We start from the raw sequence: 14,665 nt of genomic DNA on the forward strand, positions 1-14,665 counted from the left end.
CCGTGGGACATACAAACCCGTGGGACTGTACCAACCCGTGGGACCACACCAACCCGTGGGACCACACCAACCCCGTGGGACCACACCAACCCGTGGGACCACACCAACCCGTGGGACCACACCAACCCGTGGGACTGTACCAGCCCGTGGAATTTGCCGGTCATTGGAAAAACAAAACAAAAAAAAACCAGACAAGATCCAAATTCAGTAAAAACACATTTCGGCATTATTGACCCTTTCTTATCATTAGGACAAGGGAGGCCAACTCCAGTCCTGGGGGGGGGGCGCAAACAGGTCAGGGTTGAAAGATATCCCTGCTTCAGCACAGGTGGCTCAATCAGTCCCTGCTTCAGCACAGGTGGCTCAGCCACATGTGATGAAGCAGGGATATCCTTAAAACGTGACCTCTTGCTTGATTTGGGGATTGTTGGTCACCCTTGGTTTAGACCATGCTGCATACAAGCCTGCCCCCCCATCTTGCTACATTGGTACCTCAAGGATTTGTAAATCTTCACAACATGCTCAAGGTTGGCGACTGCCACGCTCGATAGAATACGGGTTCTCGCTCGTTCTGGCGTTAACTCCCATTCAAGTCACTGGGCGTGGACGCTGGAACGGGTAAGATAACCCGTTCCCGGCACTTGTGCTCCTATGTTTCCAGATGTAAAATCATATACTGCTTTATTAACAAAGGACACGTGGGGCGATGTCCTCCCCTCAGGACCCTTCAGAACAGACCTGCTCAACTCCCGTCCTCAAGACCCCCCCAACAGGTCAGATTTTCAGGATATCCCGAAGACTGAGCCACCCTGTGCTGAAGCTGGGACCGATTGAGCTACCTGTGCTGAAGCAGGGATATCCTGAAAAGCTGACCTGTTGGGAGTCTTGGGGACTGGAGTTGAGCGCCCCTGCTTTAGAAGACTTACTAGGCACAGGTTGTTCTATTGCAACCAGGTTTCACCTCCTAAGCGATCATTGAAACATTGTTATTGTATAATAGACTCTGAACAAATGGAGCTTTCCGGACTTTAAACTTTGTTAGCAATAATTACATGACCAAGATTGTTAAATAAACCTGGTATAATTAATGACAGACTGATATGTTGTCTACTTATGAGCTCTGCCAGTCATTTAAAGCGGCACTGCCAGTCATTTAAAGCGGCACTGCCAGCTGCTCTTATTATTTAGAGCCAGGACTTGTGGTTTCCTATTGGGTCACCGCCGGCGCCATGTTTAAATACACAGGAAGGGTGCTGACTCAGAAAACGAAGTATCTGGGGAACTAGAGAGTCCCCCACAGCTACAAAAATAGCGAAGTTCATCTCTGGAGGACCTTCCCTGGTTCAAATGCTGCAAAAAGTCATAATAACCAATACAATGCATTCCAAACCCACCTGACAGCGAAATACCCTCCGATAGTCCGTATGGGAGGTACGCAAAGATAATCATCATTCCGAATTCCAAGGACGGAGTTTTCCTTAAATCCAAGTGCTTCAATACCTGAACATGTGGTTACGGAAACATTACACAGCTTACCTGCTGTGGGGCTGAAAGAAGGTTAGGGGGTCTGACATCGATCCCATCTCTACGTATGCACAAAATGCAACACACATGCTCAAACTACTTTTGTTTCAACATTGTAAAGACCCGCAAGTGCCTATATATCTACATCCATATATGCACATCTATAGATACACATACACACACACACACACACACACACACACACACACACACACACACACACACCTATATCCCTCTCAAAATATAGCAGGCACACACACCTCAGTATCATTCATATAAAGCAAGTGCACAAATCATACAAAACACAATATAAAGAAATACTCCACACAAAACCAGCTTCGATGAAGACAGCACAAAATGTTTAATGGACAATATATTTGTTTGATCACATTTTCTGCAGTACTGTCTCTTCTTCATCGAAGTGTGTGTATATAGTACACACATGCATCATACATACATCATACATACATGATACATACATCATACATACATACATGATTTAGAAAGCACTCAAACAGTAGTACAAGAATGATTGAAAATGCGCTCCCAATAGTAGCAGGTAATGCAGGTCAGATCTAATAGTCAGATTGTATGCACCAACTGGAAAATGTAACAAGAGAAGTATTCTTCTTAAAAATCTTATTATGTAACAAGTCTCAATAGTTCCAACAAGAGCTCCATTCTTCCGACTGGTGAATAGACTGTCTATGTCAGAACACGGTAACATTGGGTAACACGAGAGATAAGATTAGTCTGCGGTTCACTACTTTTGTGAAGCTGCGTTGCCAACAAAACCAGCAGCAAACGTAATGCTACCAAATACCCCAGTTTGCATCAATCGTACAGAAGCACAAACAGGGCAGGAATAATGGCAGAAAGCATAGAGAGCAGGTACAAAGCACACACACTTTTCTGTTAAATAAAAATAAATGTATCACAGATTACATATGAAAGCAGCCCCCGTTAATTTCAGCCACGGGGACCCTCTGCTTATCGAGATACTTACCTCCGTAGGGGGTGCTGGTATCTCGGCGCTGTTTAAAGGAACCGGTCTGGCCGGCGAATAGGAAGCCGCACCGGATGACATCACGGCTTCATATGGCCTCGCGGGGATCTTCGAACGGCACCATAATGAGAACCCCAGCTGACGCGGCTACCGGCACCCCCTACGGAGGTAAGTATCTCAGGAAGCAGGGGGTCCCGGGAGCTGAACGTAATGGGGTTCAGCTCCGGAGACCCGCTTCTCCAATCCTATGTAAAAAAAAATAACATGAAGACAGTCTGCTTGGAATCAGACTAAAGGATTTTTTTGGGTGGCGGGCGGGAGCGGGGGGCACAGGGAGGTCAAACATTTTATGTATGTGAAATAAGGCTGATGTCCAAAACGTCTGTCCTTTAAATGTGAAATTTAAGTGGTTTCGGACTCAAACAATAAAATCATCAAACTTCATCACAAGACCGTGTTCCTACAATGGAGGTTTCATGAAGAGACGCGGGATGGATATCCTCTCCCTGCTCTGTTAGAACAGGCTCTCCAGCTCTGGGAAAGTCATTTCAGTGGAATGAGATTAAACGCAGCGATGAGCAGTGTTCAATCAGCAGACCCACAATGAAACCGTTCCTCTGCCGGAAGCAGCAGGGACTTACTGAATAAGGGCATGGCTGCTGCGCGGCGCATGAGAAGCTTACGGTGTGTGCACTTCAGGAGAAATAAAAAAGGATATTAATGCAGAAATCAGGCCAGTCAGCGTTCCAAGGGCCGCAGAGCCAAAGAACATCTTCAGGAAGTTTGCCAGGGCCTGGAGGAACGTTTGCCATTCGCTCACGTCAGATAGATTCCCCCTGGTCAGGCCTTCTGCTGTGCTGCAGAATAAATAATTACAGTAAATGTTTGTGTTATTATTGTGCTGCGCAGTTAGGAAGGAAAAACTCAATTGCAGATGAGAAAAAGGCGTTCCACCCACCGGTGCGCCTGTTTAATGTACGCTTATGCTGGAAAGTGCCTCTAAACTGAAATAATATTATTACTCAGCGCAAATAAGTAGCTCATATTTGGTCACCAATATTTCTTGCCCTCAGTTTCCTTGTATCACAATAAATAAAAATACCACTGGTGGTGCATTTGTAGATCTCAGACCATGTCCTTCCCTATTATCGCGTAACAAACAGTGCTTCCGCTGCAGCCAGGGATTCTGGGTAATGCTATGCAAATGAGCACAGTATCTCCTGTATCACAAGAAATTATGAATCCTTCCATGTGTTTGTACAGACCTTCTCTACTTGGGGGTCCGGGCCATGCATCCACTACCATTTCATATTTTCCTGCGTTTCAAACTGTCTGTCCTAAAGCAGCAAATTGCAGTAGAACTGGGGTGTCCTGGTAAATGAGATGACACCCCCCCAACTTCACCTAATCCAGTCATAATATACTTAAAAAATGGAGCTGTGCGAGTTGCTGATTTAAAAGCCTAACCCCTTTTAAATTGCATTTATTCTTTTCTGGAAATCACTTCCCCCAAGTACTTTACGTAACTACTCAATAAACTACTTCATTCTGTAGGTCAGTGCTTCCCAACTCCAGTCCTCAAGAATCCCCAACAGGTCAGGTTTTAAGGATATGCCTGCTTCAGCACAGGTGGTTCAATCAGTGGTTCAGTTTTGACTGAACCAGTGTGCTGAAGCAGGGATATCCTTAAACCCTGACATGTTGGGGGTTCTTGAGGACTGGCGTTGGGAAGCAATGCTGTATGTAAATGCCGAGGTCGTTGCGAGGTTGCTGGCAGAGGTCGTTGCGAGGTTGCTGGCAGAGGTCGTTGCGAGGTTGCTCGCAGAGGTCGTTGTGAGGTTGCTCACAGAGGTCGTTGTGAGGTTGCTCGCAGAGGTCGTTGTGAGGTTGTTCGCAGAGGTCGTTGTGAGGTTGCTCTCGGAGATCGTTGTGAGGTTGTTAGCATAGGTCGTTGTGAGGTTGCTGGCAGAGGTCGTTGCGAGGTTGCTCGCACAGGTCGTTGTGAGGTTGCTCACAGAGGTCGTTGTGAGGTTGTTCGCAGAGATCGTTGTGAGGTTGTTCGCAGAGGTCGTTGTGAGGTTGCTCACAGAGGTCGTTGTGAGGTTGCTCACAGAGGTCGTTGTGAGGTTGTTCGCAGAGATCGTTGTGAGGTTGCTCTCGGAGATCGTTGTGAGGTTGCTCACAGTGGTCGTTGTGAGGTTGTTCGCAGAGGTCGTTGTGAGGTTGCTCTCGGAGATCGTTGTGAGGTTGCTCACAGTGGTCGTTGTGAGGTTGCTCACAGTGGTCGTTGTGAGGTTGTTCGCAGAGGTCGTTGTGAGGTTGCTCTCGGAGATCGTTGTGAGGTTGCTCACAGTGGTCGTTGTGAGGTTGCTCGCGGAGGTCGTTGTGAGGCCGCTCACAGAGGTCGTTGTGAGGTTGCTCACAGAGGTCGTTGTGAGGTTGTTCGCAGAGATCGTTGTGAGGTTGCTCTCGGAGATCGTTGTGAGGTTGCTCACAGTGGTCGTTGTGAGGTTGTTCGCAGAGGTCGTTGTGAGGTTGCTCTCGGAGATCGTTGTGAGGTTGCTCACAGTGGTCGTTGTGAGGTTGCTCACAGTGGTCGTTGTGAGGTTGTTCGCAGAGGTCGTTGTGAGGTTGCTCTCGGAGATCGTTGTGAGGTTGCTCACAGTGGTCGTTGTGAGGTTGCTCGCGGAGGTCGTTGTGAGGCCGCTCACAGAGGTCGTTGTGAGGTTGCTCACAGAGGTCGTTGTGAGGTTGCTCACAGAGGACGTTGCGAGGTTGTTTGCAGAGGTCGTTGCGAGGTTGTTTGCAGAGGTCGTTGCGAGGTTGTTTGCAGAGGTCGTTGCGAGGTTGTTTGCAGAGGTCGTTGCGAGGTTGTTCGCAGAGGTCGTTGATACATCTGTTGATTGTTGAATTATACCATCTCCACTTAACTTACGTTGGTTTGGAGTTGAAACACAAAATATAATGTAAGGAAACCGCTATTATTTACACAGCATTGCCGGTATTTCTGCCAGTGAAGGGAATAACACATCAGACAGACGCTATTTTGGCTTCCTGGTCAAAAGCGAAACACAATTGAGCCAGGTGAAAATGTTCTGGGATTTTCATATGAAAACAGCACCTGTTGGAGATGGGATTCTAACAGTTCTTTTGGCTCCAAAACATTTTCTGTGATACGTTGCTGATATTCCCCATTCTGAGTTTTCAGGGTGTCTTATTCCGCTTCAGATCTAAAACTGTCGTGTTCTGATGGACCCGGGCATGGCAGAAAATAACAGAGACCCTGAACAGTCTGTACGTTAAAAACAATTATTCAAATGAACCCCTCCTTTCCTGGAAAGCAATGCATCATATTGGAATGTATTGCTAGCAAGAAGTGATATAAAGTACAGTACATATATGTATAATGTATATGTACACGTGTGTATGCATGTATATATCAGAAAAAACACTGAAATGCATGCTTTAAAAAATATTGTAAGTTAAAAAATATAAAAAACGAAAACAAATCTAAGAGTTAATCTCTCAAATATATGTATATCTTTACTTATATAGCGCCCCCCATGTACAAACTTTAATGTTTTGCAGCAGTAATACACGTGACATCATAACATAACACGTTATGGGAGTAAGCGCTTCACACATAAGAGTAACGTTAAGAAAAGAAGAGAGCTTCTAAGAGGGAATCCAAGTATAATTTATATATCTATATACAGTATATATAGATATATATAGATATATATCTATATATATCTATATATATCTATATATACACATATACACACACACACACAGCTCAATCCCGTTATAGCGTGATTCGCTACAACACGGATCCGCATATAACGCGGTCTGAGCGTGGCTCCCATTTTAAAAAAGCTAAGCTGCCTTTTTTTCCATATACAAATATTCAATGCTTTATTGCTAACGGACACACGGACACACGGACACTGTAAGCTCTTCAGGCAAGAACTGAATGTGGTTGTAAAGTACAGCTCTGCATACTCTGGCAGTGCTAGATCAGATCAGAAAAGTAATATGATAAAATCATGATTTTCTCTATGATATTGACTGCATATTCTTTAACACGTGCCTATTGTATTTCCATTTACTTAGTCCTATTTATAAAGCAGCATTATCATGCCCCATGTCCTGTTATATTGTTCTATTTCTCCGCTCCACAGGAGGATGGGGATTTTAGGTCCAGAATAAATTATCTCAGTAAATGATTCCTCCACTTACTGAGTGCTAAAAACCATCATCATTTGCCATGTGAGCAGCTACAAAGATAACACTGCAAATTATGTGTTTGTATCATACTATGTGTAGAGGTGACACAAACCCATCACAGCAGAGGAGAGTGACGAATTGACAGATACATTAGACACACACACACTTAATTGTTTTATGCAAAACGTGTCATAAATTGCAATAATATACTGTACATGTGTACACACATGCTTTTTTGGGTATGTAACCCTCCAACCTCTCATACAGTATATTATTTCCTTGGCTAATCTTTTTCTCAATCCATCCCAACGAAGCTGGCTTCTGCTCTGGTCACGGTGGCAACAGAGGTCACTACCTTAGTAGGTGAAGAGGCTATATCACGCAATATTTCACAGGACAGCGATGGCTAGTGTAGGGGGCGAGATTGGTATTTATGAGCCAGACTGCAATATCATTTGACCTGTTCTCAGCTGTCTGAATTTACTAAACCTACTGTATGGGTATGCTTAAAGGGACCATTATAGTCCCTACTTGGACCAAAGTCCAATTCATATTTAAGGAGAACAATCTGGGTGAGCCGCCGGTCTGGGACAGCTGGGAGCGTTATTCCAGCTCTCCCCCTCCAACGGACACGGATCCCCTGATCGCGGCAGCCATTTTTTATTTTCGCGATCCCCGTTATAACGCAGTGGCATTATGTGGACCCCAAGCACTGCGTTATAACGGGGTTCAGATTATATACCATCAGTACAGCCACAGCAGCACTACCACCGCACATGGGCCGTGTGGACCACTCCCCACCCAAATGCCACACACACACCACAAACAACCCGGGCAACGCCGGGGCTCTCAGCTAGTGACTTAAATAAAAAACATAAAAATATTAATGCATAAACAGAAAATGTCCAGAAAACTTAGCATAAATGTCACAAAAGTTCACATGAACCACAGAATTCCTCCCCAGGTTGTCCTCTGGAGACAGGCAGCTTAAACAACAGATACAACCAACTCTTCAAAGGAAACCTGGAAAAAAAAGAAAGAAAAAAGCGCCCGCCCCTAGTGTGAAACCAAAGAGGTGGTTTTATTTTCTGAACAAATAATAATTGCAATTGTTATTTGTTATTTGTTCAGAAAACAAAACCACCCCATTGATTTTACACTAGGAGCGAGCGCTTTTTTCTTTATATATAACACACACACAGTGACACACACACGGTGACACACACACGGTGACACACACAGTGACACACACACACACACAGTGACACACACACACAGTGACACACACACACACAGTGACACACACACACACAGTGACACACACACACACAGTGACACACACACACAGTGACACACACACACAGTGACACACACACACAGTGACACACACACACACACAGTGACACACACACACAGTGACACACACACACAGTGACACACACACACAAAACTAGCAATAATAAATGATGGATGAACCTTGAATACATTTTTTTCTAAAAGTATAAACACGCCATGCTTGTTCTGTAAGGGCAGCATATTTCCTTTGCTCCTTTTTACTCCTTGTCTGACCTATGTTCCCAGAAGTGATACTTCCCGGCAGGGTGCGTGTGCGTTCTACATACAGACAAACACTGCTGTGCTCACATCTGGAAACAGACACAAAGCGCGTAGGCCTGCTTTCCCTGATAACAACCTGCCCTAACAGGTTCCAATTGGTCACACTCATTTCTTTGAGCGGGTATTGTGGGACACATTGGAAAGCCGGGTGTTGGCGGAAGCAGCCTTATAAGCAATGCACGATGAGGTTTTATGTGGGTTCCATAAATGCCTTCCGCCATTGCTGTGCACGCAGTAACACTTTATTTAAAAGACGTTTGTGGCATTTAAACATAAACGTACAAAATATAAAAGTAGAAATGAAGGGCTAGGGGAAGGAAGAGGCCCTGAGACGGCATCAACACACACACACGCACGCGCACACACGCACGCACACACACGCACGCACGCACACACACGCACGCACGCACACACACACACACGCACGCACACACGCACACACGCACGCACACGCACGCACGCACGCACGCACACACTCTCAGGAGATAATCTTATTGATAGAACATATGAAGCATAGTGAAAAACTAATCATCAAATTGACATTAAGCGTCCAGAGTGTTATCTTGATAGAGTTTCCCATACTCTAAGTCAGGGCTTCTTCAACAGGCGGCGCATGTGTGGCCCGCGAAGAGCCTGGGCGTGGCCCGCGAAGAGCCTGGGCGTGGCCCGCGAAGAGCCTGGGCGTGGCCCGCGAAGAGCCTGGGCGTGGCCCGCGAAGAGCCCGGGCGTGGCCTGCGAAGAATACTTACTTATTAGACCTATCGTGTGTCCTTTCCTTATGTTTCACTTACTTTGTTAGGACAATGGACACTGCATCATTCAGAATACTTTCTCCAAACACCAACATGTTGAGCACAGGATCCACGTTGAGAGCGTTAAAGATCGCGATAGTGGCTACTGGATCCACAGCAGAGATCAACGAGCCAAAGGCAAAGCTGGCAGGAAAACAATACGTTAACATTCGTACATAGACAGGAATAAAACCGCCCGGGCAGGACACAACACAGGAGAACAGGACGATGTTTCTGTGCACCACCTAATGATTTCCCCCAGAAGGACTGATTTACAGGCTACTCCCCATGTGACCTGAAAATGGCAGCACATGATTAAGCCCTGTGGGTTCAGGGCAGATTATGGACAATATATAAAACACCCTCGGGTCCTAGAAGACACTAAGTTATTGGTATCACTTCTTGGTTTATAAAGGGGGATTTAAAATGGCCGTCCAATAGGAAGCCACAACCGATGATGTTGTGGGTTCTTTGGCAGCCATCTTATTTTCCCTGGAGGGAGATTTAAACTTGTCAACTTCACTGGTAAGTATCTACGGTGAACTTGAGGGCCCGGCCCCCCTACCCCCCCCCCCCCCCCCCACCACCGGAGCTCAAAATAGCAGTGTTTGGCTACGGGGGATCCCGTTTTCCAATCCTGTAAAAATGATGGGTAACTGCTCCTTTAAACGTCAGAAAAGGGGAATGCTACGTTCACGTGCCATCAAGCCTCTGGCTCCTCTAATGCTGCCAGGATCTGCGAGCTGACATTCAATGCACTGAAAGAGCTTCGAGCACACAAAAAACTGTACAAATCGAGGTCATTTGGCTTGCTACCCGCTCAGGAGCCAGCGGCATGAAAAGAAAGAACTAGACCAGCCCAGCTGACCGTAAACTACAAAAACATGTCTTTATCTAGCAAAGAACAGTGCAAAAACGCAGCAGCACTCCCCCCTTCTACCCCATCCCAAAAACGCAGCAGCACTCCCCTTCTACCCCATCCCAAAAACGCAGCAGCACTCCCCTTCTACCCCATCCCAAAAACGCAGCAGCACTCCCCTTCTACCCCATCCCAAAAACGCAGCAGCACTCCCCTTCTACCCCATCCCAAAAACGCAGCAGCACTCCCCCCTTCTACCCCATCCCAAAAACGCAGCAGCACTCCCCTTCTACCCCATCCCAAAAACGCAGCAGCACTCCCCTTCTACCCTATCCCAAAAACGCAGCAGCACTCCCCTTCTACCCCATCCCAAAAACGCAGCAGCACTCCCCTTCTACCCCATCCCAAAAACGCAGCAGCACTCCCCTTCTACCCCATCCCAAAAACGCAGCAGCACTCCCCTTCTACCCCATCCCAAAAACGCAGCAGCACTCCCCTTCTACCCTATCCCAAAAACGCAGCAGCACTCCCCTTCTACCCCATCCCAAAAACGCAGCAGCACTCCCCTTCTACCCCATCCCAAAAACGCAGCAGCACTCCCCTTCTACCCCATCCCAAAAACGCAGCAGCACTCCCCTTCTACCCCATCCCAAAAACGCAGCAGCACTCCCCTTCTACCCCATCCCAAAAACGCAGCAGCACTCCCCTTCTACCCCATCCCAAAAACGCAGCAGCACTCCCCTTCTACCCCATCCCAAAAACGCAGCAGCACTCCCCTTCTACCCTATCCCAAAAACGCAGCAGCACTCCCCTTCTACCCCATCCCAAAAACGCAGCAGCACTCCCCTTCTACCCTATCCCAAAAACGCAGCAGCACTCCCCTTCTACCCCATCCCAAAAACGCAGCAGCACTCCCCTTCTACCCCATCCCAAAAACGCAGCAGCACTCCCCTTCTACCCCATCCCAAAAACGCAGCAGCACTCCCCTTCTACCCCATCCCAAAAACGCAGCAGCACTCCCCTTCTACCCCATCCCAAAAACGCAGCAGCACTCCCCTTCTACCCCATCCCAAAAACGCAGCAGCACTCCCCTTCTACCCCATCCCAAAAACGCAGCAGCACTCCCCTTCTACCCCATCCCAAAAACGCAGCAGCACTCCCCTTCTACCCCATCCCAAAAACGCAGCAGCACTCCCCTTCTACCCCATCCCAAAAACGCAGCAGCACTCCCCTTCTACCCCATCCCAAAAACGCAGCAGCACTCCCCTTCCACCCCATCCCAAAAACGCAGCAGCACTCCCCTTCTACCCCATCCCAAAGGGCTTCTCAAACATACATGGATTTCATTGTACAACAACTATTCTTTCCCCAAAGCTGTCATGTTTCCAATAACGGAAGTTCACTTCTTCTATATACTTTTTTTAAATCAGGACAAATTGTATGAAACCCTTTGCAATCCGGAGGGGTAAAATGCCAATAACCATTAGGGCCATATTTACTAAGCAGCTATCTGCCATAAGGGGCGTCCTGGCGCTGGAGTACTCCTTGCAATGGGTTATTACAGGGGTTCTCGACTCCAGATTTTCCTTTCAACTCCCCTTACAATGTACGATAGTAAAAGATGCTTTAGCAATTAAGTTACATTATGTTCCACAAACTTAGCAACATTCAAAAGTTCTTAAATTCTTTCAAAACTGAAGCTGTCTCACATTTTGATCTGGTCTGTACCTGTTACATACGCCTATAATAAATATTATCTCTTACTGTGCATGCAATGTCTTGTTTATAATGTATAACCCTGTTCACTCATTGTAACCATCTATTACTCATGATAACTCTGTGCCCAGGACATACGTGAAAAAGAGAGGTAACTCTCAATGTATTACTTCCTGGTTACACATTTTATAAATAAGTAACAGTAAAATCATCTTTTTGAAGACCTCAGGAGTGCAGAGTTTTTTTTCTCGTGAGAACGGTTCGTACCACATAAACACAGCTCAATCGTGGTGGAATAAGAATATCGCTTACAAAAAATGTCACAGTGTGCTGTAAATCTGAATGAGCAGTAATCCTGTCCTCAGTCATTATTAACATCCATTCAGCAGGCCTCCTCCCTCGGTTTTCAATAACGGCCGCCAAGGAAACCTCAGGGAGTAGCCCAGACAGCTGCTCGCTCTGGGACAGTTCCGCTGAGAAGCGGCGTCTCCACTAGTAATGGAACTGCAGCATGCTCCAAATATTGGCCGATTGGCAATCTCTGGATGTCCTGTAAGAACCCATGGGGTGGACATGGGGTGGGGCTTCAGCCCAGCTTTCTATATAAGAATAAGACCTGTTTCACCCAGTCTGATATCCAATATTAATTCTCCTGTGCCTATTTCACCCGAGTCCTTCAACTGAGGGTGGGAGTCCAAGAGAGACAGTCACGGCCCCGTACACTAAATAATGCGCGATACCCAACTCTACCAATGAGCGAGTCTCTCTTCCTAAGCCAGGGGGTGGCCAACTCCAGTCAACAAAGAGCCACCAACAGGTCAGGGTTTAAGGATATCTCTGCTTCAGCCCAGGTGGCTGAGTCATTCTGACAGTCATCTGTGCTGAAGCATGAATATCCTTAAAACCTGAGCTGTTGGTGGCCCTTGAAGACTGGAGTTGGCCACTCCTGTCCTATGCTCTGAAATCTCGGCTACTCCGGCGCCCCCACGCCTTCTGCGCTGCGGTATTGTTTCCACTATGTTCAAATTAGCTCCTTCGGGTACTCAACTCTCCAAGAAACCTCTTCATATACAGCCCTTTCAAATCAAACGAAGAGAAATCTAGACCAAAAAGAGGACTTCCTATCAAATGCATTTTTTTTTTTTTTAAATGGCTCGCTTGGAGTGTCTCTTTAATAGCTACACATCAAGGAATGATAAATATCATTAAATATACATGAAGGAAGCTATGAGAGAATAAGAACAAATGGCTCACTATCGGATCCCTTACAGGAGGCTTCTTTTATTAAATATACAGTAAAGGTGATTGGTGCTCAAGCATGGAATCCCATTGTTCTAAGTATATGAGGGGGACACTTCTGGGACATGAGATATAAAACCTTTTAAAGAGCTCCAGTTGCCCTGAAGGCAGGGGTAAATGCACAAAGACACCCCCCCTAACCTCATTGGGCTGGCCCCAGGTAAGTACTCACGATAGTGTCACCAGTAGTCCTTCTCAATCTGCGTGCAGTTGCCAGTAGGGAGAAATCCAGTGCAAATGGGTTGGTGCAACGCACAGCAAAAAAAGGGGGTGATGGCAGGTCTGGCAAAAATATTTCTTTATTGGGTGGACATAAAAACAGAAGGCTGCAACCTTCTACGCGTTTCGTGCAGACAAATTGCACTTTATCAAGAAGTGTATCAACATGGTATACATCCGGTATATATAGGGGCACAGTCTGCCGATTTTGGCGCCAAAAACTCTCTAATTGCAAACCTCAAGCCCCTTACACTGCTTAAACAATTAGTGTATATCTGTTTAGGGCATGTGGGGATGGCTAATTACCTGTTGGCATTCGCAGGAGAGCCGCCTCCAAACTCCCAGCTCTGTGACACGCACCGCACTGCAATGGAGGGCCAAATCTTATCCTTTTTCTTTCCCCCCCCCCTTTTTTCCCCTTCCCCCCCCCCCCCCCCTCCCTACCCTTCCTCTTGTTTTCCCCCCCTCCGCACTTTGGATATTTGATGTGAGTGTCAATATGTTTACAGGCATCTCCATCAATATCCTCACTATGTGGTGGGGTTTATATATTTATCCAGTCACCAACGGGCATGGGGACGCATGCGCGAGCACATAGTACTCTGTGGGCATTGCCCTTGTGATTCCTGACTGCTTCATGACATACTTTGCTCTGCGCATGCGCGGAGCGAACGTGGCTAGCATGAGGCGCATCTCGCGAGATTTGGCCCTCCATTGCAGTGCGGTGCGTGTCACAGAGCTGGGAGTTTGGAGGCGGCTCTCCTGCGAATGCCAACAGGTAATTAGCCATCCCCACATGCCCTAAACAGATATACACTAATTGTTTAAGCAGTGTAAGGGGCTTGAGGTTTGCAATTAGAGAGTTTTTGGCGCCAAAATCGGCAGACTGTGCCCCTATATATACCGGATGTATACCATGTTGATACACTTCTTGATAAAGTGCAATTTGTCTGCACGAAACGCGTAGAAGGTTGCAGCCTTCTGTTTTTATGTCCACCCAATAAAGAAATATTTTTGCCAGACCTGCCATCACCCCCTTTTTTTGCTGTGCGTTGCACCAACCCATTTGCACTGGATTTCTTTTATTAAATGTATTTTTTTTTTTTTTACATCGCACAGGAATTATATGGCAAGCCCTCGCACTGAATTGTGCATTGTTTATGAATATACGGAAATCATTAGGGGTTATTTCTTTTGACAACCCAACACCAGCTGTGCAGTGTGCATACATCCTAGCAATGCTTTATCAGGCGTTACACTCCCCTCTCGCAGCAAAAAGTGTCCAAGGATTATTCAAAAGGTCATGTTTCTATCAAACACAGAAGCGTCAGACAGAAACAAAGAGGCTAATCTGGGCCTCGCATGTTTTAGTTTAAATGTTTACCTATTGGGTTCCTGCCAAAAAGC

The 14,665-nt window shown here is 46.5% G+C and overlaps 2 protein-coding genes across 2 annotated transcripts in view; both read right to left on the reverse strand.

Annotated features, from left to right (window-relative positions):
* Positions 1-14,665, reverse strand: part of SLC9A8 (solute carrier family 9 member A8) — a 73,252-nt gene that overhangs the window by 23,571 nt on the left and 35,016 nt on the right. Inside the window, exons 8-10 of the mRNA XM_075584182.1 lie at positions 9,166-9,309; positions 3,225-3,387; positions 1,395-1,500 (exon numbers count right to left, since the gene is read on the reverse strand). Coding sequence (XP_075440297.1) covers positions 1,395-1,500; positions 3,225-3,387; positions 9,166-9,309 — 413 coding nt within the window. The remainder of the gene's footprint in view (positions 1-1,394; positions 1,501-3,224; positions 3,388-9,165; positions 9,310-14,665) is intronic.
* LOC142484930 (uncharacterized) lies at positions 3,394-5,725 on the reverse strand. The gene is made up of 2 exons (XM_075584181.1): positions 5,708-5,725; positions 3,394-5,508 (listed from the first exon to the last, which is right to left on the reverse strand). The coding sequence occupies exons 1-2, from the start codon at positions 5,723-5,725 to the stop codon at positions 4,177-4,179; spliced, it is 1,350 nt and encodes a 449-aa protein (XP_075440296.1). The 3' UTR covers positions 3,394-4,176.

This window comes from Ascaphus truei, unplaced genomic scaffold, assembly GCF_040206685.1.
Source record: "Ascaphus truei isolate aAscTru1 unplaced genomic scaffold, aAscTru1.hap1 HAP1_SCAFFOLD_471, whole genome shotgun sequence".
NCBI lineage: Eukaryota > Metazoa > Chordata > Amphibia > Anura > Ascaphidae > Ascaphus > Ascaphus truei.